At 57.1% G+C, this 26,732-nt stretch overlaps 8 protein-coding genes across 8 annotated transcripts; 5 read left to right on the top strand and 3 right to left on the bottom strand.

The window, feature by feature from the left end:
* Positions 1-3,861: 3,861 nt before the first annotated feature.
* On the bottom strand, positions 3,862-5,316 carry POSPLADRAFT_1040240 (hypothetical protein). Its single transcript, XM_024477705.1, has 6 exons — positions 5,186-5,316; positions 5,000-5,132; positions 4,588-4,948; positions 4,250-4,517; positions 4,105-4,194; positions 3,862-4,042 (listed from the first exon to the last, which is right to left on the bottom strand). Exons 1-6 carry the CDS (start codon positions 5,276-5,278, stop codon positions 3,932-3,934), a joined length of 1,056 nt encoding a protein of 351 aa, XP_024337573.1. The 5' UTR covers positions 5,279-5,316; the 3' UTR covers positions 3,862-3,931.
* Positions 5,317-5,787: 471 nt separating this feature from the next.
* On the bottom strand, positions 5,788-7,651 carry POSPLADRAFT_1181982 (hypothetical protein). The gene is made up of 9 exons (XM_024488885.1): positions 7,440-7,651; positions 7,106-7,382; positions 6,948-7,043; positions 6,773-6,864; positions 6,587-6,711; positions 6,360-6,517; positions 6,220-6,306; positions 6,059-6,158; positions 5,788-6,004 (listed from the first exon to the last, which is right to left on the bottom strand). The coding sequence occupies exons 1-9, from the start codon at positions 7,541-7,543 to the stop codon at positions 5,961-5,963; spliced, it is 1,083 nt and encodes a 360-aa protein (XP_024337572.1). The 5' UTR covers positions 7,544-7,651; the 3' UTR covers positions 5,788-5,960.
* Positions 7,652-7,981: 330 nt separating this feature from the next.
* Positions 7,982-10,398, top strand: POSPLADRAFT_1074711 (hypothetical protein; the record flags this gene model as incomplete). The annotated part of the gene is made up of 3 exons (XM_024482737.1): positions 7,982-8,099; positions 8,164-10,089; positions 10,148-10,398. 3 exons carry the CDS (start codon positions 7,982-7,984, stop codon positions 10,273-10,275), a joined length of 2,172 nt encoding a protein of 723 aa, XP_024337571.1. The 3' UTR covers positions 10,276-10,398.
* Positions 10,399-10,528: 130 nt separating this feature from the next.
* Positions 10,529-12,751, top strand: POSPLADRAFT_1145999 (hypothetical protein; the record flags this gene model as incomplete). Its single annotated transcript, XM_024485871.1, has 9 exons — positions 10,529-10,888; positions 10,940-11,095; positions 11,144-11,238; positions 11,296-11,816; positions 11,867-11,927; positions 11,986-12,096; positions 12,158-12,333; positions 12,397-12,581; positions 12,644-12,751. 9 exons carry the CDS (start codon positions 10,529-10,531, stop codon positions 12,749-12,751), a joined length of 1,773 nt encoding a protein of 590 aa, XP_024337570.1.
* A 418-nt stretch (positions 12,752-13,169) lies between these two features.
* POSPLADRAFT_1057703 (hypothetical protein) lies at positions 13,170-15,164 on the top strand (the record flags this gene model as incomplete). The annotated part of the gene is made up of 6 exons (XM_024480947.1): positions 13,170-13,193; positions 13,246-13,947; positions 14,209-14,332; positions 14,386-14,878; positions 14,936-15,078; positions 15,133-15,164. The coding sequence occupies 6 exons, from the start codon at positions 13,170-13,172 to the stop codon at positions 15,162-15,164; spliced, it is 1,518 nt and encodes a 505-aa protein (XP_024337569.1).
* Positions 15,165-15,512: 348 nt separating this feature from the next.
* Positions 15,513-17,436, top strand: POSPLADRAFT_1074710 (hypothetical protein; the record flags this gene model as incomplete). Its single annotated transcript, XM_024482736.1, has 9 exons — positions 15,513-15,579; positions 15,638-15,715; positions 15,771-15,886; positions 15,960-16,198; positions 16,263-16,501; positions 16,555-16,616; positions 16,672-16,712; positions 16,762-17,152; positions 17,203-17,436. 9 exons carry the CDS (start codon positions 15,513-15,515, stop codon positions 17,311-17,313), a joined length of 1,344 nt encoding a protein of 447 aa, XP_024337568.1. The 3' UTR covers positions 17,314-17,436.
* A 1,338-nt stretch (positions 17,437-18,774) lies between these two features.
* POSPLADRAFT_1116133 (hypothetical protein) lies at positions 18,775-20,496 on the bottom strand (the record flags this gene model as incomplete). Its single annotated transcript, XM_024483464.1, has 3 exons — positions 18,775-19,736; positions 19,787-20,208; positions 20,255-20,496. Coding segments are annotated over 3 exons (1,626 nt in total), but the record flags the coding sequence as incomplete, so codon positions are not given.
* Positions 20,497-24,700: 4,204 nt separating this feature from the next.
* Positions 24,701-26,615, top strand: POSPLADRAFT_1146389 (hypothetical protein; the record flags this gene model as incomplete). The annotated part of the gene is made up of 4 exons (XM_024485926.1): positions 24,701-24,725; positions 24,800-25,570; positions 25,621-26,366; positions 26,418-26,615. 4 exons carry the CDS (start codon positions 24,701-24,703, stop codon positions 26,613-26,615), a joined length of 1,740 nt encoding a protein of 579 aa, XP_024337566.1.
* Positions 26,616-26,732: the final 117 nt, after the last annotated feature.

The raw sequence follows: 26,732 nt of genomic DNA, 5'->3' as shown, positions 1-26,732 counted from the left end.
AAGCCTAGGTGTGGCGCATCTGCGAGTCTGGGGCTGCACTGCTTATGTGCACATCCAGAAGGACCAGCGCAAGGGTCTGTTGCCTCACATGCAGAAATGCGTGTTTATAGGCTACCCTGATGGCTACAAGGGCTGGAAGTTCTACTGCCCTGACACCAGGAAGGTGGTGATCTCAGAACGCGCCGAGTTTGATGAGCGGCTCTTCCCTGGTCTGAGGCGCACTCCTGCATCACTTTCCACTCCCATTGTCGACCCTCCGACCTCTGAGCCTGTCCCTCTCTTTGTACCTGCACTGGATCAAGGGGGGGACGACGACTTTGTGCCTGCTGCCATTCCTCAGGCCCCTATTGCACCAATTCCTGCAGCAGCACCTCCTCCAGTTGCTCCAGTGCCTGTCCAAGCTCCTGCACCTCCTGCACCAGTTGCACCTCCTGTGCCACAAGCTGTTCAGCCACCTCCTGCGCCACAAGCTGCGCACCAACCCTCTCCTGAAGCGGACGACCTCAATCTGCCCATTGCCATTCGCAGGGGAAGACGGCATGCACCAGTCCCTGCTCCTGCCCCAAAGCGCGAAGACTCTCCTGATCCCCTCGACCTGTTTGCTGAGGAAGCAGATTTCGTCGAAGTGCAGTTTGCTGGGCTTGCAGCTGGTGCTGACCCTCACAATTTCCACGAGGCCATGCACTCCCCTGATGCCAAACTGTGGCAGACAGCCTGCAATGATGAGATACTCTCTCTGATTGCGAACCACACCTGGGATGCAGTCCCTCTGCCTGCTGGAAAGAAGGCCATTGGATGCGGCTGGGTCTTCAAGGTGAAGCACAATGCTGACGGCTCAATTGAGCGGTACAAGGCTCGACTTGTGGCCAAGGGCTACTCACAGCGGCCTGGCTTCGACTACACCGAGGTTTTTGCGCCCACTTCTCGCCCTGCTGCTCTGCGCCTTGTCCTTGCCCTCACTGCCATTGAGGATCTGGAGCTGCACTCTGTCGACATCTCCTCTGCCTTCCTACAGGGTGACTTGGACGAGGAAATCTACATGCAGCAACCTGAAGGCTTTGCTCAAGGTCCCCCTGGCACAGTCCTGCGTCTAGGCCGTCCTATCTATGGCCTCAAACAGGCTGGCCGCATGTGGAACAAGAAGCTGCACCAGGTGCTCACCTCCATGGGCTTCAAGCGGCTCGAGTCTGACCGCAGTGTGTACATCTATCTGCGAGATGAAGTGCGCATTATCATCCCTGTGCATGTGGACGACCTCACTCTGGCCTCCACCTCGCGCGCTGCCATTGACAAGACAGTCGAGGAGCTCTCTCAGCACTTCAAACTGCGCAACCTTGGCCCCACCACATTCCTGCTGGGCATTGAGATCACCAGAGACCGCAAAAAGCGCACCATGTTCCTGTCACAGCGGCAGTACATCCTGGACATGCTGGAGCGATATGGCCTCACCAGCTGCAAAGCGGTGTTGACTCCAATGGAGCCTGGCCTTCGCCTTTCCAAGCAGCAAGCCTGTCAGAGTGATGAGGACCGCACCTTCATGCAGGACAAGCCCTACCTCAATGCAGTCGGCTCCCTCATGTATCTGGCCATCACCACTCGCCCTGACATCCAGTATGCGGTCTCCTGCCTTGCTCGCTTCAACTCCTGCCCTGGACCTGCTCATTGGGCCGCAGTCAAGCACCTCTTTCGCTATCTACAGGGCACCAAGGACCACAAGCTCGTCTACAGGCCTGACAACCTGGGTGCACCCTTTGTGACCTTCACAGACTCTGCTCATGGTGACTGTCCAGACTCTGGACGTTCCACCAGTGGCTACTTGGTCAAGGTTGGCTCAGGAGCAATCAGCTGGTCCAGCAAACTCCAGTCCATAGTTGCACTTTCGACTACAGAGGCGGAGTATGTTGCTGCAGTGGATGCTGGCAAGGAAATACTCTGGATGCGCAATCTCATGGCCGAGTTTGGCTACACTGTGGACGCTCCCTCGCCCCTGCAGATGGACAACCAGTCGAGCATTAATGTGTCCAAGAATCCTGAACATCATGGCCGCATGAAGCACCTCGACCTGCGCACTTTCTGGCTCAGAGACACTGTGGAGGCTGGGCGCATCAAGCCCTCCTACATCCCCACTGCAGACATGCTTGCAGACTGTCTCACCAAGCCATTGCCTGCACCCAAGGTCGCATTCTGTCGCACTGGGATGGGTATTGAGGTGTCCTAGTCTCCCTGTGAGACTTGGCAGATCAGGGGGGGTATGTCACAATGTGCTCTGCCACAGTCCCCTGGTCGGCCTAGGACGATCCCCCGGTGGCGGGAGCCACAACACCATGTGACCACATGGTTGTATCAATTGCGGAGCATTCGGACCGGAGCACAGCTCCGGCCACACTTCTTTTGTTCCATTGTTCCTGTGGCCAAGTGGCCCTTGTTCTCCATTTGGATTCTATTGTTCTTTTACCTATTGTTCTGCCGTGGGAATGCTTTCCCTTGCTCATGTATATAAAGAGCTCTGTAGCGACCCTTTAATATATACTTCTGTGACCCACTTCGACTTCAGCCCCACTTGTGGCATTCAGTCCTTTAGTGCTAGTCCTGTGCAACTGCTCCCTGCGTCGCCTTTTGATACAGTGCAATCAAAGGCATCATTAGCCACGATGAAGGGGGAAGGAAGGGGAGGTGCACGTGCTATGAAAGGCCATTGCTATCTAGCTTACACCTATGGCACCCAAGATGACACTGGAGTTCGCAGTTCATGTGGGGCCCAGTACTACTTTTGGCTAGTATGCAGCAGGAACCTAGTCCATGTGTCTGTAAGGACAAGTGTCATCCACTAAAGTGCAGACACTGAAAAGTTTGTTCTCTGAGTGGTGGTGATGTACAGTAGGCTATCTATGTATTGTAAGGGTGCACACCACTCAACCTGTAGGAAGTGAAGTGAAGGAGGGAGTTTGTGTGAACACTGGTGGGGTGTGGGAGTTTCAACCCAATGTCACAACTTCAAGTCAAGCAACAGGGGAACAAACAAACCAAAAGCCCAGGGGTGTTTGATTGGGTATTGACCAAAGTGATGAATGAGCAATGCTCAAATTCAAGGCTAGGAACAAGAAAATGTATTGGTTAGTTAAGTAAGAAAAAGATACAAAGGAGGGCTTACTGACCTAGGGACAAGAGGTCAAAACTGAGGTCCCTAGAGCAGCAGAGGCCGGCTTATATACAGGGGAAGTTAAGGGCAGGCTGTGTGCACTGTTCGAGCGTACAGCACAGAGGTCACGGGTTTGAGCCCACAAAAAGGAAAAAAATTAAAAAAACAGCTAGACACTGTACCAAGTCATGACAAACATGCACCATGGCTCCATGGAGTGTCCCTAAATTTGGGTGTCAGTAGCAATTCAAAAGATAATAGTTGTGTCAAGTGGACAAGAGTGTATGGACAGGACACTGGGAAAGGGACATGGAGATCTGAGACAAGCACCGAAGTCGAGGTCCACACCAGGCAGAGATCAAAGATCAAAAAGGCAAGATTCCAAAAGTAGACCTGGTATAGGTCGGCAACTGTAGGCGGTTTAGAAACTGTACCATATTGTGTAAGTCTCAGCCGTGGTGATACAACGACTGAGGAAAGGAGGGGGGAGCGGGGAAGTGAAGTATAAGTAGAGAACATAGGTATCACGTGTAGCGAGACAGATAAAAAGCTAAGCTATCGGATGGACGCCGGGGGCGGGGATCGCAACCGCGGACATCAAGCATCCCGATCAGGGAAGTCAGAATCCGACAGACAGGGTTACCGAATACAGCCCAAGTGATGCAGCTGAACACGGGTCAGTTTTCCACTAGGGCTGATGACCAATAATGGTAACTTCTTTCACGCGACTAGAAGACCATATTGATTTTACTGATGTATACAAATATGCGCGTGTGCCAGACATGACCATGGCTAGATGGCTTCCTCGTCATCTTCGTCCCCAGATACCTCCGCATTCTCACGCCCTGCCTTTGCCATGAGCTGCGCGAATTCATGCTCTTCTGTCTCAGAGATCGCTTTCGGCTAATGCAGCAAGCAAGCACGTGAATAGGCCGGGTGGAGATATAGCATCTAGAGCGGCGTACCTTCATCTTGACGACGAGCGAGCCGCCATTATTCTCGATCGTGTGTTGTATTGATTCAATGGCGCGCTCAAGACGGTCCACCGCAGCGTACTACATCCCAGATTAGCCTAATTGTGTTCCCAATACTAGAGGATATGATACATACCTTGTCGGTGGCGTTCGTGCTCAGCACGTACAACGGCGGTGCGACAAGCTTCGCCTTGATCGGGACGGCTTCGCTGCTCTGGCGCTCGCCCGCGCGCAGGGCCTTCTTAATGGCGTCGATTCCTGCTGGTGTGTAGCAGGTGAGCTCGATGTCCGCACGTAGCTTGATCGGTTGCGGCGTAAGGCGGCGAGCAATCGTAGCCGTGAGGATGTTCAGCGTCGACTGAGGGACTGGATTAAGCAATGATGACCACACTGTGTCTGGCTCACTGAGCAGTGACAAGAGACAGGTAACACTTTGGTTGGTAAGGGTAGGAGAGAGGGGGCGGGGGCACGCACGTCAATGCGAGCTTAAACGCATCGTACGGATGCCCGTACTTCTTCCCGAGTGGCCAAGCGATCTGCTCATAAAGCTGCTCCAGACGTTCCTCCTCGTTCGCACTTGTTCCAGGCACGCCCGTCTCCTCCAGGATTTCGTCCTCGTTGCCCTCCTTCCGTGCGCGCCGCGATGCCTTCTTCGCCTCCTTCACTTCTGCCTCGGCTGCCTCGTTCTGTACTTCTGCGCCCTCGGCGTTAACGGAGGGGATTTTGGATGCGACATGACGCATAATCGACGACACCGCCTTTGACTTCAGGTAGCGCTCTTCACATTTCGTGATGTCCTCGGGAGACACACGTCGTTTTGAAAGATCAATGTAACCTGGGAAATTCGGCCCTCAGAAATTATTTTAAGAAGGGCAGGAGGATGTACCTTTCTCCTTGTCTACCCTGAGCACAACCACGACCTCATTGCGGCCGACTCGGATAAGCTTCTGAATCGACCTGATACGTCTGCGAGAAAGCTCAGACAGCAAAATCATTCCTTCGATGTTGTCATATTCCAGCTGACAGACGTATCAGGATGCTCAGACCATATCGCACCCATCAGAAAACATACGAGCTTAACATATGCGCCCATCTCCGCAATTTGACGGACCTGGACCATGACCAGTTCGTCAACTTCCGGATAGCGCTGTTCGTAGTACCGCATGTTTGTGTCTGAATATCAGAAAGCCCCGGTGACGAGGGAAAGATGGAGGGAAGGACGCCAGAACGACTTGGAGAACGACTCGGACTCGACCAATTCCTCGATCGGTGGTCTTCACCAGCACGTGATCCGTATCACGGCTGCGACCTGGATTGATCCAGATGAGATTTCAATATTGAAACTGGGCATCCTGGCTACAGCGTCCTACAGCAACATTCGCATGTTGCTTTGCAGGAGATGATGTTCAAGTAGAAGGCCTTGACAAAATGTCGAGGATAGAAATTTGCGTCGGTTAGTGGTGAAACGTCATGTTATTTCCTTTTTGGAAAGCACATCCGTGGGTCGCGGCAAGGCCTGGAGGGCATGAGTATACAGGTGTCCATAAATGTATTACTGGGGCTTCTTGTATATACTTTGATAAGGACGTAGCTGTGAGGGACGTACATAACCAAGCTGGCTGCAAAACAGCTTGCCCAGCCTGAGCCCGTTCTTACTCAGTGGTCAGTTTCTATCGAGGGATTGCTCGTCCCATGGGTTACGAGATTGTCTTATTATATGTACACACGGTAAACTCATCTGTATGTACTTATTATGATACATATTACTACGCGGACGCTGGCGTCCATCCGATCAGCTGCAGGGTATACCATCCAAGCACATTACCAACTCTGCTTGCACAACCGTGTTATGACTGCGTTCGCGGTGTTGTAACCTCCTCGTAGATCAGGACTAAGCGGAAAACACGTTAACCAGGGCGAAGGTCCACTCGCAAGGCGTACCAACCTTTCAGTTCTTCCTTACCAAGCGCTTCGCCGTAATCGAAATCGAAGAACGAGGGGTCCAGCGGTTCTGCCGTTGGCTCGTCTTGTGGGTCGTGATATGCCTACTCACATTGAATCAGTCTTATCTTGAGAGTATCGTGTGGATGGCTACGAGCGATATACCTCTAAATAAGGGTGTTTCAGAGCGTCCTCGACCTCGATTCGCCTTTTCGGGCTGAACGTCAGACATTTCTCCATAAGGTCAAGGGCCTGACAAGGGTATGTTGTCAATAAAAGCAAATGGCGGTGCCACTTAGACATACCAACGGGTTTGCGGTTGGGAAAATGGTGTTGAACGGCTTCTTTTTCCTAAATGGCAGTGCGCGGATGTATTCTCGCGATCGCGGCGACGTGATCGCGTAGAAATCATCTAGGGACGGTGTTCCTAGCACGTCGAGAATAATCGACAGTTGGTGATGGTCTGTGATTCCAGTGCGATGGTTCAATGCGACCGCAGCATACCGTAGTAAAGAATGCTATGGAGACTTACAGTCTCGACCAGGGAACAAAGGCTTCGAACTGAGCATTTCCGCGAGTACGCAGCCCACACTCCAGATATCAATCGCACGGGTATATTCCTTGAAAGTCAGCATGACTTCCGGAGCACGGTACCACCTACGGACGGAAAAAATGAGACTCGGCCACGAGATCAGAGCTAGGTGTGCCTAGACCTTACCTTGTGGCAACGTATTCTGTCATAAAGGTACTGCTATCGTTGGCGACATTTGGAGGTGGTCGAGCCGAGCGGGCCAGACCGAAGTCACATAGCTATTGATTAATCGCATGACCGGTCAATGATCTGGGAAACGCGCGGCGCCTTACGACACCGATGGCGTAACGTGTTGGCTCACCTTCAAGTCGCAGTTGGCATTCAAGAGTAGATTAGAAGGTTTGAGATCGCGATGCAACACATCGGCAGAGTGCAGGGCTTTGAGGGCTCGCAGAGTCTGAGCGCAGCGAGTTGGCCGACAGATCAGATTCTATCTCAAAAAGAAGTGTGGCAACACACCTGATAAATGAAGTACTGACAGTGATCGTCGCTGAGCTCTTGCGTGCGTATGACGCGGTGGAGATCCGTTTCCATGAGCTCCTGCACGAGGTAGACCTCCTTGAAGTCGGCAAGGCTGGGTGGGCGCAGGATGTCCAAGATCGAGATGATATTCTCGTGATGAAAATGCCTCAGGAGCTTGATCTCGCGTAATGTACGCAGACAAAACATGGAATGGTCGAACGGTGTTATGCGCTTGATCGCGACTTTGCGCTCCGACGGGATGTGCAGGGCTGAGCTGCAGCCAGCGCGTCGGCCTCACACGGTCGTGAGGAGAGGGGGAGCATAGACGTACCAGACAACTCCATAGGCACCTTCGCCGATCACATCGAGGACCTGGTAGTTGTTTCCGACGACGAAGTTAGTAGCCGCTGGTGCACGGTCCTCTACGTCGGGCATGGCGACAAGACAAGGTAATGGGCTACAGCTTCGGGGAGGCAGTAAGGTTGAAAAGTTAACAAGGCGTGCCAGCCAGAGAGGTGACACGCTTCGGATGGTAAACAAGAAAGAGCAAGGGCGGCACCAGATGGCCTCGCTCACTTGGCCGTATTTGACTGTAGTACCAGTGCCAGTGCCAACTCGTCTGCTATTGTTAGGCGCGCCCGCACGTGATCGCAACCTTTTATCCCAAAATGGCTCGGCTAAGGGGTTATCCACGGGTTACGAGGTGCAAATTTACGCGCTTCGGCCACCACGTGCAACAGGCGCAGAAGAAGGCGGCCCAGTTTGGTCGACCGCCCCCGCCTACCGCCTGTCTGCATCGTCTCGGGTTACTTCCGCACTCTTTCTTGACCGCACTCTCTCTCTGCACTTCACATCTTGTAGCATACACACCACATGCCCACTCCAGAACACCGGAAGGACGGCGAGACCTCGCACGAAGACTCACGGGATCTTGACCGCGACAGGGAGAGGGACAAGGACAAGAGCGGGAAGGCGAAAGGGCCTGCGAAGAGTATGTACGCTGTCTGTGTCTCCCAGCCTCGTACCTGAAGAGCCTACCTTTTCCGTCGGAGCAGCCAAGGATCTCTCTCACGTACCATGCAAATTTTTCAAGGTCGGCTCGTGCACTGCAGGCAGCTCCTGCCCGTTCTCCCATAATGTGCTCGAGCCTGGGCAACAGAAGGAAGTATGCGCCTGGTTTGTAAAAGGAAACTGCAAATTCGGCCACAAATGCGCCCTCGCACACATCTTACCCGGACAGAGCATGTCTATGGATCGCAAGAACAAAAAGGCCGCACAACTCGCCGCGAACGCTAGCAACTCCGGGGGCAGCAGCGGACGAGGCGGACGATCAGGCAAAAGCGGCCACGGCAGCGGCGGTAATCAGGCCCGCAATCCACTACTTTCTGGCTCTACTGCGCCCACTCGGGCCGCATCCAATTCGCGCCCTAACCCCCTCAAAGCCACTCTCTCCCCATCCACTCCTGCACCCCCTGTCAAGGACACCGACTTCGCGTCGTTCGGTCTGCCAGACGAGAGCAACAAGCTGCCGAGCGCTCCTGCGCAGGGCAAGCCTGACGCTCAGACAAACATTGCAGACGCTTCACTTGCGGACCATTCTACTTCGGAAGATTTGCCCAAGGCGGAGAGTGGCGCGCCATCACCCCTGCCCATGAGTACACCGCGCCATGGTGCTCAGCACGGGTCACCCAACGGAGCCGATCTCGGGCCCATCGGGTCCCCTCCGCGCGCTTCGCCTGCGCGCGTGAACGGATTCACAGCGGGAACGTCACCCACAGCCGCGGGCCTGTCCACCTCCCCGTTTTCCGCGCCACACACGCAGTCCGTCTTCACGCTTCACGAGGCGGACGACACTTCGCATGGGCTCAAGGCGCGCTCTGGGCTCTCCGCGTCGCTCGGCACTTCCATTACGTGGTCAACGGAGCGCGGTGCGCGCGGTGTAGCGGCGCATGGTGTCGCAAACGACGTGGTCGTGGAGGACGAGGACCTGGAGGATTTCCTGCCCAGCTCCCTCACCGACTTGCTCACTCCAGAGGAGCGCTCGCGGAGATTATCACGTACGAATGGAGCGCGACCTACACTGGTCAGCCCAGAGCAGGACGCAGGGCTCCCGCGCCCCGTCGGCGAGGGTCACCACCGATACTCCCGTTCCGTGCCTGCGCCGTCGCTGTTGCAGGATATTCGCTCGATCTGGGCGGACAATGGTGCGGCTGCTAACGGGGACGCGGGCGCGACACTTGGCGGTGGGTTGGGCAACGGAACACCAAGCTCGTTCACGTCGAACTCAGGACTTGGGCGCCCGGGCGGTGAGGAGATGCTCGCGCCGTCGAACGCATCAGCGGCGTTCCTGCCTGGGCTACACCACCATTATCTCAACGCGAAGACGCAGCGATCAAACCTGCTGTCCGCGCTGACGTCGACAAGCCACGGCGCGTCGCATGGCGCGTACCCTGGCGCGTACGGAGCCGGCTTGAATTCAGGTGCACTCTCGCCGCCACGTACCAGTGCATTAAATTCCACTTCCGACATGTATTATCCCAATTCTATGCATCGGGGTGGCTCCGGACGGCCCATACCCAGCGGCGACGGCTTCCTTCCTGACTCCGACGACCGACGCAGCGCGCTCTCACCATCTGCTCTCGCGCTGCAAGCGCACGCCCCCGGACAGAGTCTGCCGCAAGGTCTCGCAGCAGGTTACTCGCGAATACACGCGCTGCCGCCACCCCCATCGATCGCATCACCGTCCACGCCAGGGGCATTCAGTCACCTTGGAGGCTTCTCACCAGGGACGAAGGGGTTCGGCCACGGGCAAAGCGCGTCGGGCGAATGGCACAGTATGTCGCCGGGTGCAGGGAACACGCTCGACCAAGTATCGATGTCGCCCAACTTTACGATGCAGGCTTCAGGTACGGCGGGCTCCGCCAACTTAGGCGGGCTGGAGGCACACTTCTCACGCCTCTCGTACTCGGCAGCTGCGACACGTACGTAGTTTCTTTCGGAATTGCTTTTGATGACTTGGCTAACTAAGGTCATCGACAGGTGGAACTGGCGTGGGTGCACGGGTTCCAAGCGGGCGGGGCTATAACCCGCAGGCGGCGACCTTCAGTCCATTGAGCGGGCCTGTGTTGACGGGAGATGATGACGATCTATTCAGCATGGATGGGTGATGACGAGATCTCAGAGAAGTTGTAAAATTACTATCGTGATATAGTAGAGGGCTGGTGTCCGTGTGTTCGCCGTTTCTTGTTTTGTACTGTCGTCAATTGTATTTAACTCAAAGTAATCGCTAATACCTGGCGGATCAAGATAGTCTTTCGATCTGATCGAGAACTTTGTGTGCGGTGCATGCCGAGATCGAAGATCTGAGGTCAACTGCTTCTTCGTCTTTTCTTAACCTCGACTGTATCTGCTCTTGCTCACATGTCTGCCTCTCGTTCCTCACTACCATCCAAAAAGCGCAAATCCACCAATGATGCCGTCCTCCCCCGCATCCGCGAGTTGGAGACACTACTTACTGCCGCCGTGTCGAACAACGCCTCACTGAATGCCCTGGCAGACCTTCTCGATGTTGCGCTGGACCTGGAGGACGCTTCACATCTCTGCAAAGCCATATATGCACTCTACAGGGTCTTTGTTCTCATCATTTACAATGGCTTGCTTACTGCGCGGCACTCGGCGGACGAGGATAGCAGAGCAGTCCATGCATGGCTTGTCGAAAGGCTTAATGCGTACATCACCTTACTTTGCGGGCTGCTGAAAGATACAGACTCTACCTTGAAGGTACGTGTGGCTATGGTCATACTTGACAACTAGAAACTGACAGTCCCGAAGTCATCCGCCCTCCAAATACTTTTCTCACTGCAGAAACATTTGTCGACTGCTGCAACGAAATCTTCATCCGATGGAGAGGCATCTCAACCGCAGTTCCACATGTCACACTTTCGCAAAATTGTAAATGCTCTCCTCCGATGTCCGCCCTCGCCACGCGTTGCCGCTCCTCGTAAGAAGCAGAAAACGAAAAGTGTATCAGAAGAGGACAAACTACTAGACGCAGATGTCATGAACACATTTTTGCAGACATTGTTCGACGTGCATGATGACATACGGTGGTTCGTCCTGCGAGAAGCAGGGTACGTAAAGTCTCACTTTCTTCAACGTCATGCACACCTCTGACCTCAGTCCGCCAGAACTATCCTCACAACACAAATGGGCGAAAACGACTCAGACATCGCACGCAATGTTCTGAGCATACTCGAGGGCCTCACGACCTTTCCGACTGAGCCCTCCGAGCTCAACACCTTCTGGGTCGAGGAGCTCAGTGCCCGACCCCCACTACCTAAGTCTGCATCCACGAATGACGAATCTGCCAAAGGGGACGGGGCAGAAGAGGAAAACAAGTTGCCGCCGGAAGATGACTGGCGCGCATTCTTTGACCAAGATCCTGCTGCATCAGATGTCACCAAAACTAAGGCTAAAGCTTCCGGTGCTCGTGTGCACACGCTCACATTGCACCAATCGCTGCACTCGCTGCAGTCTCATCGTGCAGTGTTCACACGGACATGGCTTGCGCTGCTATCGCGGCTTACGACGCGGGCGGACGCGTTGCGCGTGTTGAACGTGCTACACCGCGGTGTGATTCCCCATCTGACGCGTCCTGTGCTTATCATGGACTGGGTGGGCTCTTGCGTCGACTACGGTGCGTCCCCTCGTTTTCTTCGCTGATGTGGCAATTTGTCTGAGCTTAGTTGTCGGATGTAGGCGGCACGGTGGGCTTGCTAGCACTGAATGCACTCTTCACTTTAATGAAAGACTACAATCTGTGAGCATGCATTGCACCCCACTGTTATCTCATTCTAACAATACATTCGACCTCACAGCGACTACCCATCATTCTACACCCGCCTCTATACCTTTCTAGACCGGGATGTTCTCCACCTCAAGCACCGCGCACGCTTCTTCCGACTGACTGAGCTCTTCCTCTCCTCTACGTGCGTATCTTTCATAACACCGAGCATCTTTCCGTGTACCGACCGCTCCTGTATCCCTCAGGCACCTTCCAGCAGCCCTCGTCGCAGCATTTGTTAAACGGCTATCGCGGCTCTCGCTCAACTCACCACCAGCTGCCATCGTGATGATCATCCCATTCACGTACAATCTGCTCAAGCGTCATCCAGCCTTGATGCACATGATTCACCGCGTCGCTGACGACGACGAACGGAGCAAGGGTGCGACCTGCATCTTTCTGCCCAAGTTCACAATGGATGTCCAGTCTGACTCTCGCTTACTAGACCCCTTTTCCATGGCTGAGCCCGTACCTGCGCTGTCTGGTGCGCTCGACTCTTCGCTGTGGGAGTTGTACACGCACACGCAGCATTATCACTCTGTCGTCGCCACACTGGCGTGCATCTTCTCGGAGGCGTTCACGCGACCTTCGTATGCGCTGGAAGACTTCCTCGACCATACGTACGGCACGGTGCGTCTGCTTCGCTTCTCGCTGCGCTGTTACGGGCTGGCGATGCTGACACGTCCACTCAGCTCATTGATTCTGAGATCCAAAAGCGCATCAGGAAGGAACCTGCAATGGACACAGATGCACGACCGAGTAATAGGGGGGATGTTACTGCCGAGTTGTGGGCTTTCTGATATCAGCTTATATATGTATGCTTTTATGCTTGAACCTTGACTCACGCGCCACCCTCAGACTTCTCTCGCCATTATTGTTCATCTGAATTGCTGCGTGCTCTGAGTTTGTGTGTATAACCTGTCGGTAATCGGGTGCGATTGGAATACTGCAGCAACATCTTGTGCCGTTCCGAACTTCACCTTTGACTCATCTTTTGACCAGATGCCTCGCTTCTGTCGGTGACTTTGCCTTTAACAACGTGGGTGTGATAATTCAACAATCTCGTTCGGTGTCACTAAAGCAAGCTGCGACGACTCTGCCATGTCGGCGCGGAGCCCACGTGACTCGCAATGACGTCAAGGTCAAAGGCATTCACTTACTCCCTTATAATCCAGCTCCTTTGACATTTCTCTTTTCGTTCCCCTTCTTCCCTTCCCAATGTCGCAACATAGTTTCACAAAGGTATAGCGACCGTAGTCACCATTCCGATGCATACACTGACCTCGCTCTCCAGATCGGCGTCATAGGCGCGGGCTCTATGGGCTCCAATATGGCCATGCTCTTTGCCGAGAATGACATGGACGTCTCCGTTTTCGACACAAAGCCCGAGAACATTGACAACCTCACGACCGTCTTCCGTGACGGCCTCGATGCCAAGTACCACACCCGCATCGCGTCCTTCAAAGAGTACCGTCTATTCATGGAGAGTCTCGGCGGCGCGTCCGTACCCAAGCTCCTCGTGCTTAGCATTCCGCATGGCAGCCCGGCAGACGAGGTGCTCAAGGACGCGCGCCCATGGCTCACGCGCGGTGACGTGATCCTCGATGGTGGCAATGAGTGGTACGAGAACGCGCAGCGCCGTCAAAAAACCCTCCAGCCGCAGGGAATTTCATACCTATCCATGGGCGTGTCAGGCGGGTATCAGAGCGCGCGTCATGGGCCCAGTATCTCGCCAAGTGGGGACAAGACCGCCCTCGACGCCGTCATGCCCCTGCTGGAGCGCTTTGCCGCGAAGGACCCGAAGACGGGCCTGTCGTGTGTAGTGAATATGGGCCCTGCGGGCTGCGGGCACTACGTGAAGATGGTGCACAACGGTATCGAGCAGGGTATCTTGGGCATTGTGAGCGAGGCTTGGGAGCTGATGTACAAATGTTTACACATCAAGCTGGACGACATCGCAATGATCTTCAATAAGTGGGGGTCTGAGGGCGAGCTAGTAAGTGGTTGCTTCTTGTCATGTGCTCTCGAGGTGCATTGCCCCTGTGCATTTCGTGATAGCGTTTGTTGTCCGACGGCATCCGGAATTGAACATTCTTGAGAAGGGCCTGTCCTGAGTTGCACAATGCCCTTCGTTATTCTCGATGCACTCGACGGGCAAGCAGAGAGGGCTGGGGGTTAGTCATAGCCGCCCTACCCGAACTTTGTGCTGAAGCAGAACGTCTTGACACGCGTACGATCGCAAGCTGACGACGCCTAGAAACGCAATTTTTTGATCAACATCGGGGCGGATATATGCGGTCGCCACCATCCGGAAGGCCCGCCAAGCCATGTACTGAATGAGGTGCAGGACAAGGTCGTGCAAGATGCTGATGACTCGGAAGGTATGCATACGCAACATTTAACTTTACTAACGCGTGTTGATGCACAGGCATAGGTACTGGTGTATGGTCCGTAATGGAAGCCGCACGCCGCCACGTCTCCGCGCCCACGATTTCCAGCGCGCACTTCTTCCGTATCGCGTCCGCGGACCGCTCACAGCGGCTGTGCGTCGTCGAGAACCTCGGGCAGGATCTGGGCGCTGCACGAAAGCAGCAGGTCGACGACGGGTTCCGTGACAATTTCTTGGAGGATCTACGCCTCGCGGTGTACTGTGCATGTCTAGCGTCGTTTGTGCAAGGACTTAACTTGATCGCGCGCGCGAGCGAGGATGAGGGCTGGGAAGTGGGCCTCGCCAATTGCATCCGGATCTGGCGTGAGGGCTGCATCATCCGCTCGGAGTACATCGCGGATCTTTTGCAACCGGTGCTGGAGAGGGAGGGCAAAATCATGAATGTGCTCACGTTAAAGCCCGTGGGGGACGAGATCCGTCGGACGTTCCCTGCGCTGAAGCGGGTCGTGGCTACCGCACTGGAGTGGAACGCTCATATGTGAGTGTCGATCTGCCACTGCTATCGGCGTTAACGAGACTGAACGATGCACTGTAGCCCAACGTTGAGCGCGAGCCTCGAATATTACAAGTATTGCGCGGGGATACACCTGCCGAGCCAATTCATGGAGGCGGAACTTGACTACTTTGGGGCGCATTCATACGACAAGAAGTCCGAAGGGCCCGGAGAGGTCAAGAAAGGTGTGTGCACTGTATTATACTCGTCCGGCAATTCGGCTGATTGCGGTCGGGCAGGCAAACACCACTTTGAATGGAAACCAGCCTGAGGCGGGGCTAGAGCGGGTGGAACATCGGCCGAAGGGGAAGGTATGGGAAGGTGGTCGAGGCGCAAGGCTGCGACCTTGTATTCATAAACATACGGCTGTAGCAACATTTAGATGCCCGTGTATGAACATTGAACAGAGAGAAATGGAAAACACATGACTGGAGGTTGCCGTGGCCCGTGGGGTAAACGGTCTGGGCGGCTAAGTGCGGGGAACCGGGCGAGGTCATCCCCGGACTAAGTGCTCTTGCTCTCGACGCTCCTGGCCTCCGCATGTGACTCGCCACCACCTCTAGCCCCCACTGCATGCTGCTGGCAACAACAACGACCACGACCACGACCAGCTGCAGCCATGTTCCGCATATCACCTAGTCTCTGGGAGAGAATTCACCACTATGCCTCCTTTCCCCAGACCGGCGGTCAGTGCGCTTTCTACGCGTCGTGCGTGCAGCTCTGAACATGTGCATGCTTTACCAGTCTCGTTGCAGCAGATGGTGCTCTTCGGGCAGAATCCTGGCCAGGGGACATTGTTCAGGGCCAGCCAGTTCTTGCTCGGTGCGTCTTCCGCTTCATTCAGGCCACAGCGGTGGCGCTCATGCACCTGGCACAGAGGAGCTGCCTATTCGACTCGCGCATCGCGTCAAGGAGCTCGACACCCTTCCTCACCATCTCAGCGACATGCCGTCGATTGAGAAAGTCAAGAATTGGTACGCGCAGTCGTTCGAGGTGCGTCGCGCTGCCCTATGCTCTTCCGCGTCTTCTGCGAGTGCAGGTCTGACCGCGCGTCCCGTTCCTACAGGAGCTTATCTCGTTCCCTCTACCCAAGCTCCCCAAGGACATCCGCGAGGCCCTCATCGCCACCCCGGCAGACTCGTCGCTGCCCGAGTCCACGCCGAACCCCTCGCTGCCGTACTTTGGTGCAGATGACTATGGCATCCCACTCCCACCTGCCCCAGACGCGAAGCTATCCGAGAATGGGCGGATGAACGGGAACGGGGTGTGTGGCGGCCACAAGCTGCGGATACCTATGGAGCGCAGGTGTGCCGCGCCGCGCTTCCGCTTCGCTTGCCACACCGAACTCATCTTTGCACACGCGGCGCAGGTACTACGCGAATACGTCCTCAATTAATTGGCCACCAGAGGTGCAGGATTTTAATCGCCGCTTTACCAAGACGCTTGAGTCGATCAAGAAGCGACACGACCCGACCGTCACGACCGTCGCGCAGGGTGTGCTCGAATGGAAACGCCGGCAGAACGCGCGCAACATCAACCTCGATGTGCAGCACTGGCTCGATCGTTTTTATCTCTCGCGTATAGGCATCCGGTTCCTCATCGGCCAGCGTGAGTGGTGTGCTGGGGGAGTCAAAATACCTGTGTTTCTCATGTATGAACAGACATTGCCCTCAATACTCTGCAGCCTCATCCGGACTACGTTGGAATCATCTGCACAAGCGCGGTGCGTACTGCGCCATTCCCTCGTGTTCACGGTCACTAACGTGTCGCTTTTGCAGAATGTGCATGAAATCGTGCAGGAGGCCATCGAAAACGCCCGGTATGTCAACTTAATATGCGTCGCAGCCCCGTCCGCTGACTTCATCCAGGTTCGTGTGTGAAGAGCACTACGCGATGTTCAAGGGCCCGCCCGTGCAGCTCATCTGTCCAAAGAACCTGCACTTTGCGTACGTCCCGGGGCACCTTTCGCACATCTGCTTCGAGTTGCTCAAGAACTCGCTGCGTGCGGTCGTTGAGCGATATGGTGCGGACGCGGAGGACCGCTTCCCGCCGATCAAGGTGATCGTCGTCGAGGGCAAGGAAGACATCACAGTCAAGATCTCCGACGAGGGCGGGGGCATCCCACGCAGCGCGATACCGCTCATTTGGACATACATGTATACGACGATGGAGGGTCAGAACATCGACCAAGACTTCCAGGCGAGCGACTTCAAGGCACCGATGGCTGGCTTCGGGTACGGGCTCCCGCTGTCGAGGCTGGTGAGTGCATGCATGACGCCCCGCTATGTCAGATCGTGACCCCTTTGCAGTACGCGCGGTACTTTGGCGGAGACCTGCGCCTCATCTCGATGGACGGCTTCGGGACGGACGTGTACATCCACCTCAATCGGCTCTCGAGCAACCGCGAGCCGCTGCCATGACATGATAACGACACTGACGGGCTGGCTGCTCCATCATCCTAATAGTACTCCGTTGTATTTACTACGCTACCACAAGTCATGTAACATCATCAAGTCTGCAATCGCATTGTCACACAAGTACGTACATAATGCTTATCAGGGGCGTTTGAGAACCAAGACAGCGGAAGCATCTCCCGCCTGTTCTGCGCGCTCATTGTGCCAGAGTCACACAATTGCGGATGAATCGACACATTGCAATCCCGTGCCGGCGCAATATGCCTGTCTAATGCCCTATGTACGAATTATGTGACAGAGAAGTTATCTACATGCGAGATATATGGCATGATCCAGTACTCTAATAATATACACCGTATCCTGAAATGCATCAGACAGCGACAGCAAACGAAAGCACGCACGACAGCATCGACTTTGGTATCCGAAAGCACTGAGCGAGAAAAAAATCACAGACAACGACACGCCATGTCCAGCAAGCTGTCCTTCTCTTCACGTCGGGTCCACGCCGCTCATCTCGTCCCACGGACGCTTCATCGGGAGCGAGCCTGGATGCGTCGCAGGCACGCCCGGGTACAATCCCGCATGCGCCCGCCAGTCCGGCTGGGGGAGCATGTCGACGTGCGGCTGCTGCGCGCGTGAGTGCGAGGAGGGATATGGCAGGTCCGGCAGATCCGGCGTGTACGACACTGCGTGATGCGCCAATGGTAGCGGATACTGACGCGGCTGGGATGCTTGTTGGTACGGCGGCTGTGCCGGCGGAGGCAGGTACGGCTGCTGCTGCTGCTGCTGTGGTGGGGGCAGCTGCCGTTCAGAGTGCGCATGCTGCTGCTGTTGTTGTGAAGGACGGGGCGGGGGGTGAGCTGCATACGCCTGCGCCTGCTGCGGGTGCCGCTCCTGGCCGCGCTGCTCCTGCAGCGGCCCGCCCTTCGCATCGACCTCCGCCTCCAGCGCCGCGACCTCCTCCGCGAGCCGGCGGTTCGTGTACTTGAGCTGCTGCAGCTCGTACTGCCAGCTGCTCCCCCGCGCCGTCGCCAGCTCCGCAAACACGCTCGCCCCCGCCGCGTGCGCCCCCTCGCGCGCGCCCGCGTCCTCCCCCGCGCCGCCGTCGCACACACGCACCTGGCACACGACCGGGCCCCGCGCGTCCGCGTCGGCCTGCGCGCGGTGCAGCACGACGCGCACGCGCACACACGCGCCGTCCTTGCGGTGCATCTCGCACAGCACGCTCCGCGCGCCCGCCTCCGCGCCCGGCGCGCCCAGCACCGCGCGCACGTCCGCGTCCCCCGCGCCGCCCGCGACGTAGTCCGCGACGGGGCGCCCGATGACCTCGCCCGCGCCCCAGCCGAGCACGTCGCGCACGGCCGCGCCCGCGAAGAGCACGGTGCCGCGCGCGCCGAGGAGCGCCCAGAACTCGCGCTCGGGGGCGGGGGCGACGGACGCCCACGCGAGGCGCGGCATGGCGCGGACGCGCGCGCTGAGGATGATGGCCTTGCGGCCCTTGCCGGGCTCGACGTGCAGGCGGCCGCGGCACTCGACCCAGACGGTCGCGCCGGCCTTGTTCGGCATGCGGAAGAGGAGGTCGACGCGGCGCGGGCCGGGCTCGTGGGCGGCGGCGGCCGCGGACGCGTCGTCGGTGGGCTGGGGCGCGGGTGCGGGGAGGACGGAGGACTCTTTGAGCTCGCGCATGAGCGGGACGACGTCGGCGGCGTGGCAGAGCTCGGTGAGGGAGCGGCCGACGAGCTCGTCGGGGGCGTAGCCGAGCACGCGGCGGACGGCGGGGGCGACGTAGAGGAAGGCGCCCTTGAGGGAGACGACGGTGACAAAGTCGGGGGCGCAGGCGAGGAGCAGGAGGTGCAGCGGCTTGTTGCCGTCGTACGGGTCGGCCTTGTCTCCGGGCGTGGCGGGCGTCGAGGGCGCGACGGGAGACGGGAGGGCGAGCGGGGCGGAGGCGAGGAAGGCAGGGTCGGCGAGCAGCGTGTGGAGCTCGTTCGAGACGCCGTGCATGGCAGCGGCGGTGGCGCGCCAGTTCCGCGGGCCGGCGGCAGAGAGCATGGAGCGGCGGGAGTAGTCGACGATGTAGGAGCCGTCGCGCAGCTTCTGGAGGATGGCGCCGGGGTGCTGTGCGAGGTCGACCTGGAAGCCGACGTGGTACGCGACCGCGTCGTGGTCGCCGTCGGGCGGGACGGGGATGACGGTGACGAGGTTGATGAAGGGGGCGCCGCCCTTGCGGTAGTTGATGATGCTGGTCTGGCACTCCTTGCCCTGGGACGTGCAGCGGCGGAGGTGGGCGACGGCGTCTGGGGCGGTGAAGCGGCGGACGTCGCCGCGCTGGACACGGCCGTCGGGGGCCTGGAGGAAGCGGCAGTTGCGGCCGAGGACCTCGTGCTCGGGGTAGCCGGTGAGGGAGCAGAAAGTGGGAGACGCGTACACTGGGATGCGCGTCAGAGGGGGCACGCGAGGGTGGCGTCAGTGCACTGACCTATGGGAGCGTCAAAGCGGCGGACATCGACGACGACAAAGGCGCAGGTCATGTCGACGGGGCCGAGGGCGATGTTGGGGCGGGGGCGGTTGGCGATGCGAGAGAGGATGGAGAGCAGGTCGAAGCCGGAGGTGGAGTAGACGGGGAGACCTGCGGCGGATGGGAAGGACATGGACATGGGGGCAGGCATGAGGGGACTGGGAGAGGGAGAGGGAGCAGCACGAGAAGGGGTTTGGGAGTGATTAGTGAACGGGTTAGATAACGGAAGCGCATACGGGGTGGGGTATGGAGTGGGTCGGGAGAGGTAGTTGGTGGGCAGAGAGGATGGCGGAGGGTGATAGGCATGCTGCTGAGCGAAGGGGGTTTCTGGGAGCAGCTGGTGGTGAGGAGGCTGTGTGTGGTGCATGGGTTTTGGGAGAGGACTGCGATAAGGTGAGCGAGGGTGGGACGGAGGGAAGACAGACTCACGAATGATCGGAATACCTGGCATAGCTTGTTGGCGTGTACCAGGATTGGGCAAAGGGGTTCTGGGTACTGATGCAGCCCGAGGGGAGGACCTCTGCGCCTCCGCCGGGGGCGAGGATGGGAGCCCCGAGGATGTGATTGGGAAGGTGGAACTGGACATTGGCGGAGAACGTGTTCGCGTCGACGCCGAGGTCGAGGGCAGCGTCGGGGGACGGGTCGCCATCGAGATACCTCTGGAATGGCATCGTGGACGTCGAAGAGAGAGCGAGAGGCCAGCAGCCGCAGCCGCGACTTTAGGGAGAGCAGCCCGGCCTGGTTCCTGGATTGCGCCTTCCGGATGTGGACCCTTGTGGGCCCATCTTCCGTTTATTGCCTCCGAGCGCATCCCCGAGATGGCCATGCCGATGCACGCCCTGCCGCCGGCTGCTCTGTCGCCAGTTCAGGGTTGTTATTCAGAACCATAGGGGACCTCCTCCGACACAAAGGCAACTGGTCTTCGCACCAGGCGTGGGCGCCTTCATCAACGTGACCGGGCCAAGGACGACCCGCCTGTGTAAGCGCACTTTGCGGACGATGAATGGCGTGCGCGCCCACGATGTTCACCCTGCAGATCGCCCTCTAGCACCTGCACATATTCTGTCCCATCGTCAATCTTCGCCGTAGCACGAGTGCGACGCCGCCCATGAGTGCACGCGCGACTCCTGCTAGCGCACGTCGCACAAGCTCATGCACTGCGCCCGGTCCCCATCCCACGCCGCCGCCGCAAATCTCGTTACTCACCCGGCCTTTGTCTCGCCATTGTCTTCTCGCGCGTGCTTCGTGCCCAGCCTGGCCACGCGATTGCGCTGTGCTCACCGTGCGCGCTCATCTCCGATCACTGGCGTCCTCGAGACAGCCATCGCGGAGCCTCATTAGGCCCTGATCGCGCCGGCTGTGCCCGACTGCTCGCCCTTCGGTTGCGACAGCGTAGCAGGATGATTGGAAACTAGTCCAGCGCATGAGTCTCGACGCCATCGCCGTCGAGCGGGTTGCGCCGCCACCGTGTTCTCATCGCGCTGTCCGACCAGAGCGGGCCGCGTCTGCGCCCAGATCCTTTCAGCCAACTGCCCCATCACAGCTGCTAAGATCTCTTAGCGACACTCCTCAGCCTGCGCCAAGCGCCGTCGATCGCGCCCCGGAGTCCAGAATCCTCCTCTTTCGACTCCGCGACGGTGCGCTCGCACGGCAGATCCTCCCTGATCGCGCCCACCTACCACAGGGACCCATAGCGGACACCTCTGCCCTCCGTACGTACAGACGCCCCTCCGAGCGCATCATGTGTGCCGGAAAACAGCAACGTAGGCGCATCCTGTCTCCCGCCCTAACTCGTTGAGCGCGCTCATCTACCGGACATGCGACCGCGACGACCGCCAACTCGATATGCACCCTCCGTGCTTCGATCGCCCAGCCCCTGCCGCCCACCAGATGTAACGCATGCGTCGTCTCAGGTCGACGATGTCCCCGCCATCCTTCAAACCATCGCTCCTCTAACGCGTGTCTGCCAGTGCTTTGGACGTCGCATCTACAGCACCGCTTCCAATGGCCGCCTGGGCCTCTGCGCGTCGCGTCTCATGTTCCGGAACACTGCCCCCTTTCTGCAGCCCTGGATCTCACAGACGCTCCGCGGGTGCGCTCGACGGCCTCGCAGCCAGCAAGGCTCGTGAGCGCGCTCCGACACACCGCCCTCGTTGAACTCGGTCTTGTGGCCTTGCGCGGTCGCACCCTGTGACTCGCAAATCATGTCCTGGCCTCTCTGGAAAGTTCAATTTCGTCGCTGTTATGCTGCTGTTGTCTGCGCCGTGCGGATCACTCGACGACTGTTGCACCGTGGTTGGCCGCGTTATAGGTGTAGTACACACGACGGGCGTCCGCCCGGATCCTTGCACTTTTCGGGGATGGTACATCAAGCACTAGAGCAAGAACATACCTACGTGGCGCCCCGGACGTCTCGATGTTTTTGGAATCTACTTCTTCGTGGAACACGCGATTCGCTCTGATTTATCAGAGCCGCGACAGACTGCGTGATCTTGGGGCTGACCACATGCAGCTACAGCAACGACACCCTGAGTGGCTTTGGTTTGTCCTTCACACCGGAGCCTACAAGCTCGTCGGTTCTTCTCGCGTGTGATCATCGGTAACCTAGGTATCACGGCGCGCTCTGCCACCATGAATGGTACAAGCCAACTCGATGCTTTCCCTGGCCCTGAGCCTGTTTGCTTGTCGTAGCGCAGTGATCATGTGGTAGGCTCCGACGTTGCTAGCGTCTGCACGAACTTCGTGACTTCATTCAACGCGATGGATATGAAGCTCTGGCCGTACTAGAGCAGAGAAGGATGTGGGCAACGCGAGACACAAGATCACGGAAAAATACCCTGGGAAAAGGTAGGTCGCTATCGCCTGCACCTATCGACACGAGTCCATGTTCTGTCAGTGAAGAAACGGAGAGATGGGCTGCTTGGCGGGTGTCTGCCTGCCAGAACCCGCGGCCAGGTGTGCCCGTGTTGCGGATGCGGTACCGAGCGATGTGAATATAGGTACGCGGCCATATACTTAGAGGGTGATGACATCGCTTCTAATCTATGTGGATTGTGCGGTATGATCTAGCACATCACCCACTCGTACCCGTCACCTGGGCCCGAGAGATGTACCTTCTAAAATACCCCCACACCAGCCGGAGGGGCGCAATGCTCCTAATAGAGTCAAACGCAAACTGGCTGTCACGAGCTGTGCCGGCGGAATGCTATTTGAGTTGAATACAAGCGCGGGGCCCCCGTGATACACCACGCGTTGTGGTGGCCACAACCAGCTAGCTACTCGATGTGGCATCGCCCACGAGCAACTGACGAGAACAGGGGCATTCAGCCACATGGATCAAGACACAGTCATCTATCTTCGCATTTTAATAGATCTCTCCCTCTCCCCTGCATTAGGCGGAAATTGAAGACGTGTGACAACGAGGCGGTTGACTTGAACTTGTGCTGCTCTAACCACATTCCGACCAGCAGAGAGTCGAAGCTCATGCCACTGACCACTCCTGGATCCAGTCACGAGCTGGCTCTCCAGCTAGCGCGCGAGCATTGTCACGTTCCCGCTCGCATGTCGACATGTCAGGTATGTCTCCCCTTCGATAGACCATGAGCGTGCAGCACATCCATAATAACGGTGTGTTTCCTCAGAGGGAACTTGGTCACTACCATTTTGGATGGGTGGCTGATGCAGTCTTACTACACATCATATTGTGCAGCAGTGAATGTTCTCGAGTCGACCAGAGAAAGTGGGATCATAGCAGGAAAAGAGTATGCAGCTGAGCAGTGGCTCAAGCAAGCTACTGCACCACTTCATCCGACTGGTACTCAACCAAATGAAAAACTGCCATCATCGCTTCGTATGCCGTACCGTTCACAGCCATGTCCGCAACCAAATCCCCAGGGATGGGGGAAAACTCGATGCAACCCGTTAGAGTCTAGATCGAACCGACGGAAGGGTGCAAGCGATAGTCACATCCAGGATCAGCATAATCATTCATTGTCTCAATAAAATACATTGACTGCTATCAAGGATGGACCCAACAGTGCTCCCTGTCATCGGATTCCGTGCACAGGTTGGGTCTCAAGGTCGCATCGGCGCCACCTTTCAGGCTACTGTCCGTCATCCAGGCGGCCACTAGGGATCATGGTATCCGGTATTCCACAAGTACCACTCACCGAACGCTTCTGAGTCAGTCTCGTCCGAGGACGAGACCACGGACTCGGCTTGGGTGAATTGCAGATTCTCGTAACCGCCTGTCCAGCGAAAGACGTAACAGGTAGGTCCCGTGTCATAAAACGCCTCACGGGTGGCGGAGGGCTGCTTGCGCCATTTTTCGCGTTCTGACGCGTCCATTATAGATATATTCACGCGCTTAAGTATGGATTTAGATCGAGGCGGGAGTGCATGAATGAGGCTGTTAGGCACTAGAGATCTCCGGCGAAGATATGTAGCTGCCACCGGCCTATGCGCTTATCCTTTCACGTCTTTCGAGGTCTGGTCGTGCCGTCCGTGTGACGGTGGCGGCTTCCTGTTCATCAAGTTGATTGAAGCATGATCATCTAGACTGATTCCGCGGCTGTGGCCACCAGAGCATTCACATACAGTACGCTCTAGACTTCGGTCTGAATGAGCGAGGTCAAAGGAACACCGGGAGCACGGTGGTACCGTGGCAGGAGCAGAGTGGGAAACAGCGTTTCCTTCGCAAGTCACATAAGGAAGGCGTTGTCGAACCCAGATCTAGGGTTAAGGCCAGCAACCCCTAAACGAGATTTGCTGACCGCCCACAATTTATCCCTAACCATTGACCAGGAGCCCCTGAGGCTTGAAGCTCAAAACCCGAAGCCCGTGTTTCCGAGGTATACCGACCTCGAAGCAAGGAATATGGACAAGGTTGTCGGCATACTAGGTACAGTGAGTCATTTTTACACAGAACCAATGTCACCGCTACGCGGGAGGACACTGAGATGAGCACTTTCACAGGCGGTGGTCAGCTTGGCCGCATGTTGGCGCAGGCCGCCTCGGTATTGAACATCGACATAGTTGTGCTTGATGTTGGTGAACACGGCCCCGCGAAGCAGGTCGTCGCGCCCAAGTCGCCTCGCCTCGCTCACATAGACGGATCCTTCACCGATGCGGCCAAGATCCGCGAGCTTGCAGCAAAAGTGGATGTCCTCACCGTCGAGATCGAGCATGTGGACGTCAACGTGCTTGACGAGGTCCAGGATTCTCTTCCGCTCGGTGTGCATCCCAGCCCGTCTACAATCAAAGTTATTCAGGACAAGTTTGCGCAGAAGCATCATCTCGCAGCGCACGGATGCCCGCTCGGCGAGTTTGTATCCGTCGATGCAACTTCTGAGTCCATCATATCGGCCATCAAGAAGCTGGGGCTACCATTGATGTTGAAGAGCCGGACTCTCGCTTACGATGGCAGGGGCAACTTTGTCATTCGGGATGCCAACCAAATCGAGGACGCTATTGGCGCGCTCGGCAACAGGCCGCTATACGCAGAGAAATGGGTTCCTTTCGTCAAGGAAATTGCAGTCATGGTTGTGCGTTCAACGACCGGCGAGGTGCGCTCCTATCCGGCCGTTGAGACCGTGCACAAGGAGAACATCTGTCACCTTGTTTTTGCCCCCTTCCGGAGCCGCGATCCCACTATCGCTGATCGCGCACGCGCTGTCGCGGAGGCCGCAGTGAAGGCTCTGCATGGTGCAGGTGTCTTCGGGGTCGAGATGTTCCTTCTGGCAGACGGTAGGTGCCAAACTCGTCTTTCGCATCACGATACCAACTCAGCCATTCAGGTTCGGTCTACGTGAACGAGATTGCTCCTCGCCCTCACAACTCGGGACATTACACGATTGAAGCCTGTGAAACGTCGCAGTACGAAAACCATCTCCGTGCCATCCTCTCGCTTCCGCTGGGTTCGACCGCGCTGAAGGTCCCCTGCGCCGTAATGCTCAACCTAATCGGCGCATCGAGCGACATGGAGGAGATTACATCCGTTGCGCAACGTGCGCTTGCCGTCCCAGGCGCGAGCGTGCATCTCTATGGCAAATCAGAGTGCCGGAAGGGTCGCAAGATGGGGCACATCACCATCGTTGCCGACTCGGACGCCGCGCTCCGCACGCGGCTGCGCCCGCTCCTTGAATGCCTTCCTGCGCCGAGCGATGATGCTGAGCTCGGGCAGTACGCGCCACTGCCACCCTCGCCAGGATCGGGTCGCTCATACCGGGATCCGCTGGTTGGCATTATCATGGGCTCGGACTCTGATCTGCCCGTCATGCTTCCCGCTGCGCGCATCCTGGACCGCTTCGGTGTCCCTTACGAGCTGACGATTGTGTCTGCGCACCGAACGCCCGAGCGCCTTGTCGAGTATGCGCGGTCGGCTGCGTCAAGGGGTCTGCGCACAATCATCGCGGGCGCAGGAGGCGCGGCGCACCTGCCTGGAATGGTTGCCGCGATGACGGCACTCCCAGTGATTGGCGTGCCAGTGAAGGGCAGCTCGTTGGACGGCGTGGATTCGCTGTATAGCATCGTGCAGATGCCGGTAAGCATTATGTCCCCTACGTGATGGAGGATGTCTGACTGTAGCCCTCAGCGAGGTATCCCTGTCGCGACCGTGGCTATCAACAATGGGATGAATGCGGGGTTGCTCGCCGTGCGAATACTGGGTGCCGGTATGCCACATCTCGTTGGCGCGATGGATGCATACCTGAAAAGCCTCGAGAGCGAGGTGCTTGTGAAAGTAGACAACCTCGAAGTGATTGGCTGGGAGAAGTACGAGGTTAAACGTTAATTTAGTGTAGACGTGAAGCTTAAGAAACAAGGTTGAACATAGACGGAAGGCCATGATTGGGCACAAGCGCAATAAGTGATAGGCGACAAACTGTAAACTTCCAGCCACAAGCCGCTG

The sequence above is a fragment of the Postia placenta genome, assembly GCF_002117355.1.
Source record: "Postia placenta MAD-698-R-SB12 unplaced genomic scaffold POSPLAscaffold_9, whole genome shotgun sequence".
NCBI classification, from domain to species: domain Eukaryota; kingdom Fungi; phylum Basidiomycota; class Agaricomycetes; order Polyporales; family Adustoporiaceae; genus Rhodonia; species Rhodonia placenta.
This window is presented reverse-complemented; position numbering and strand designations above follow the sequence as displayed.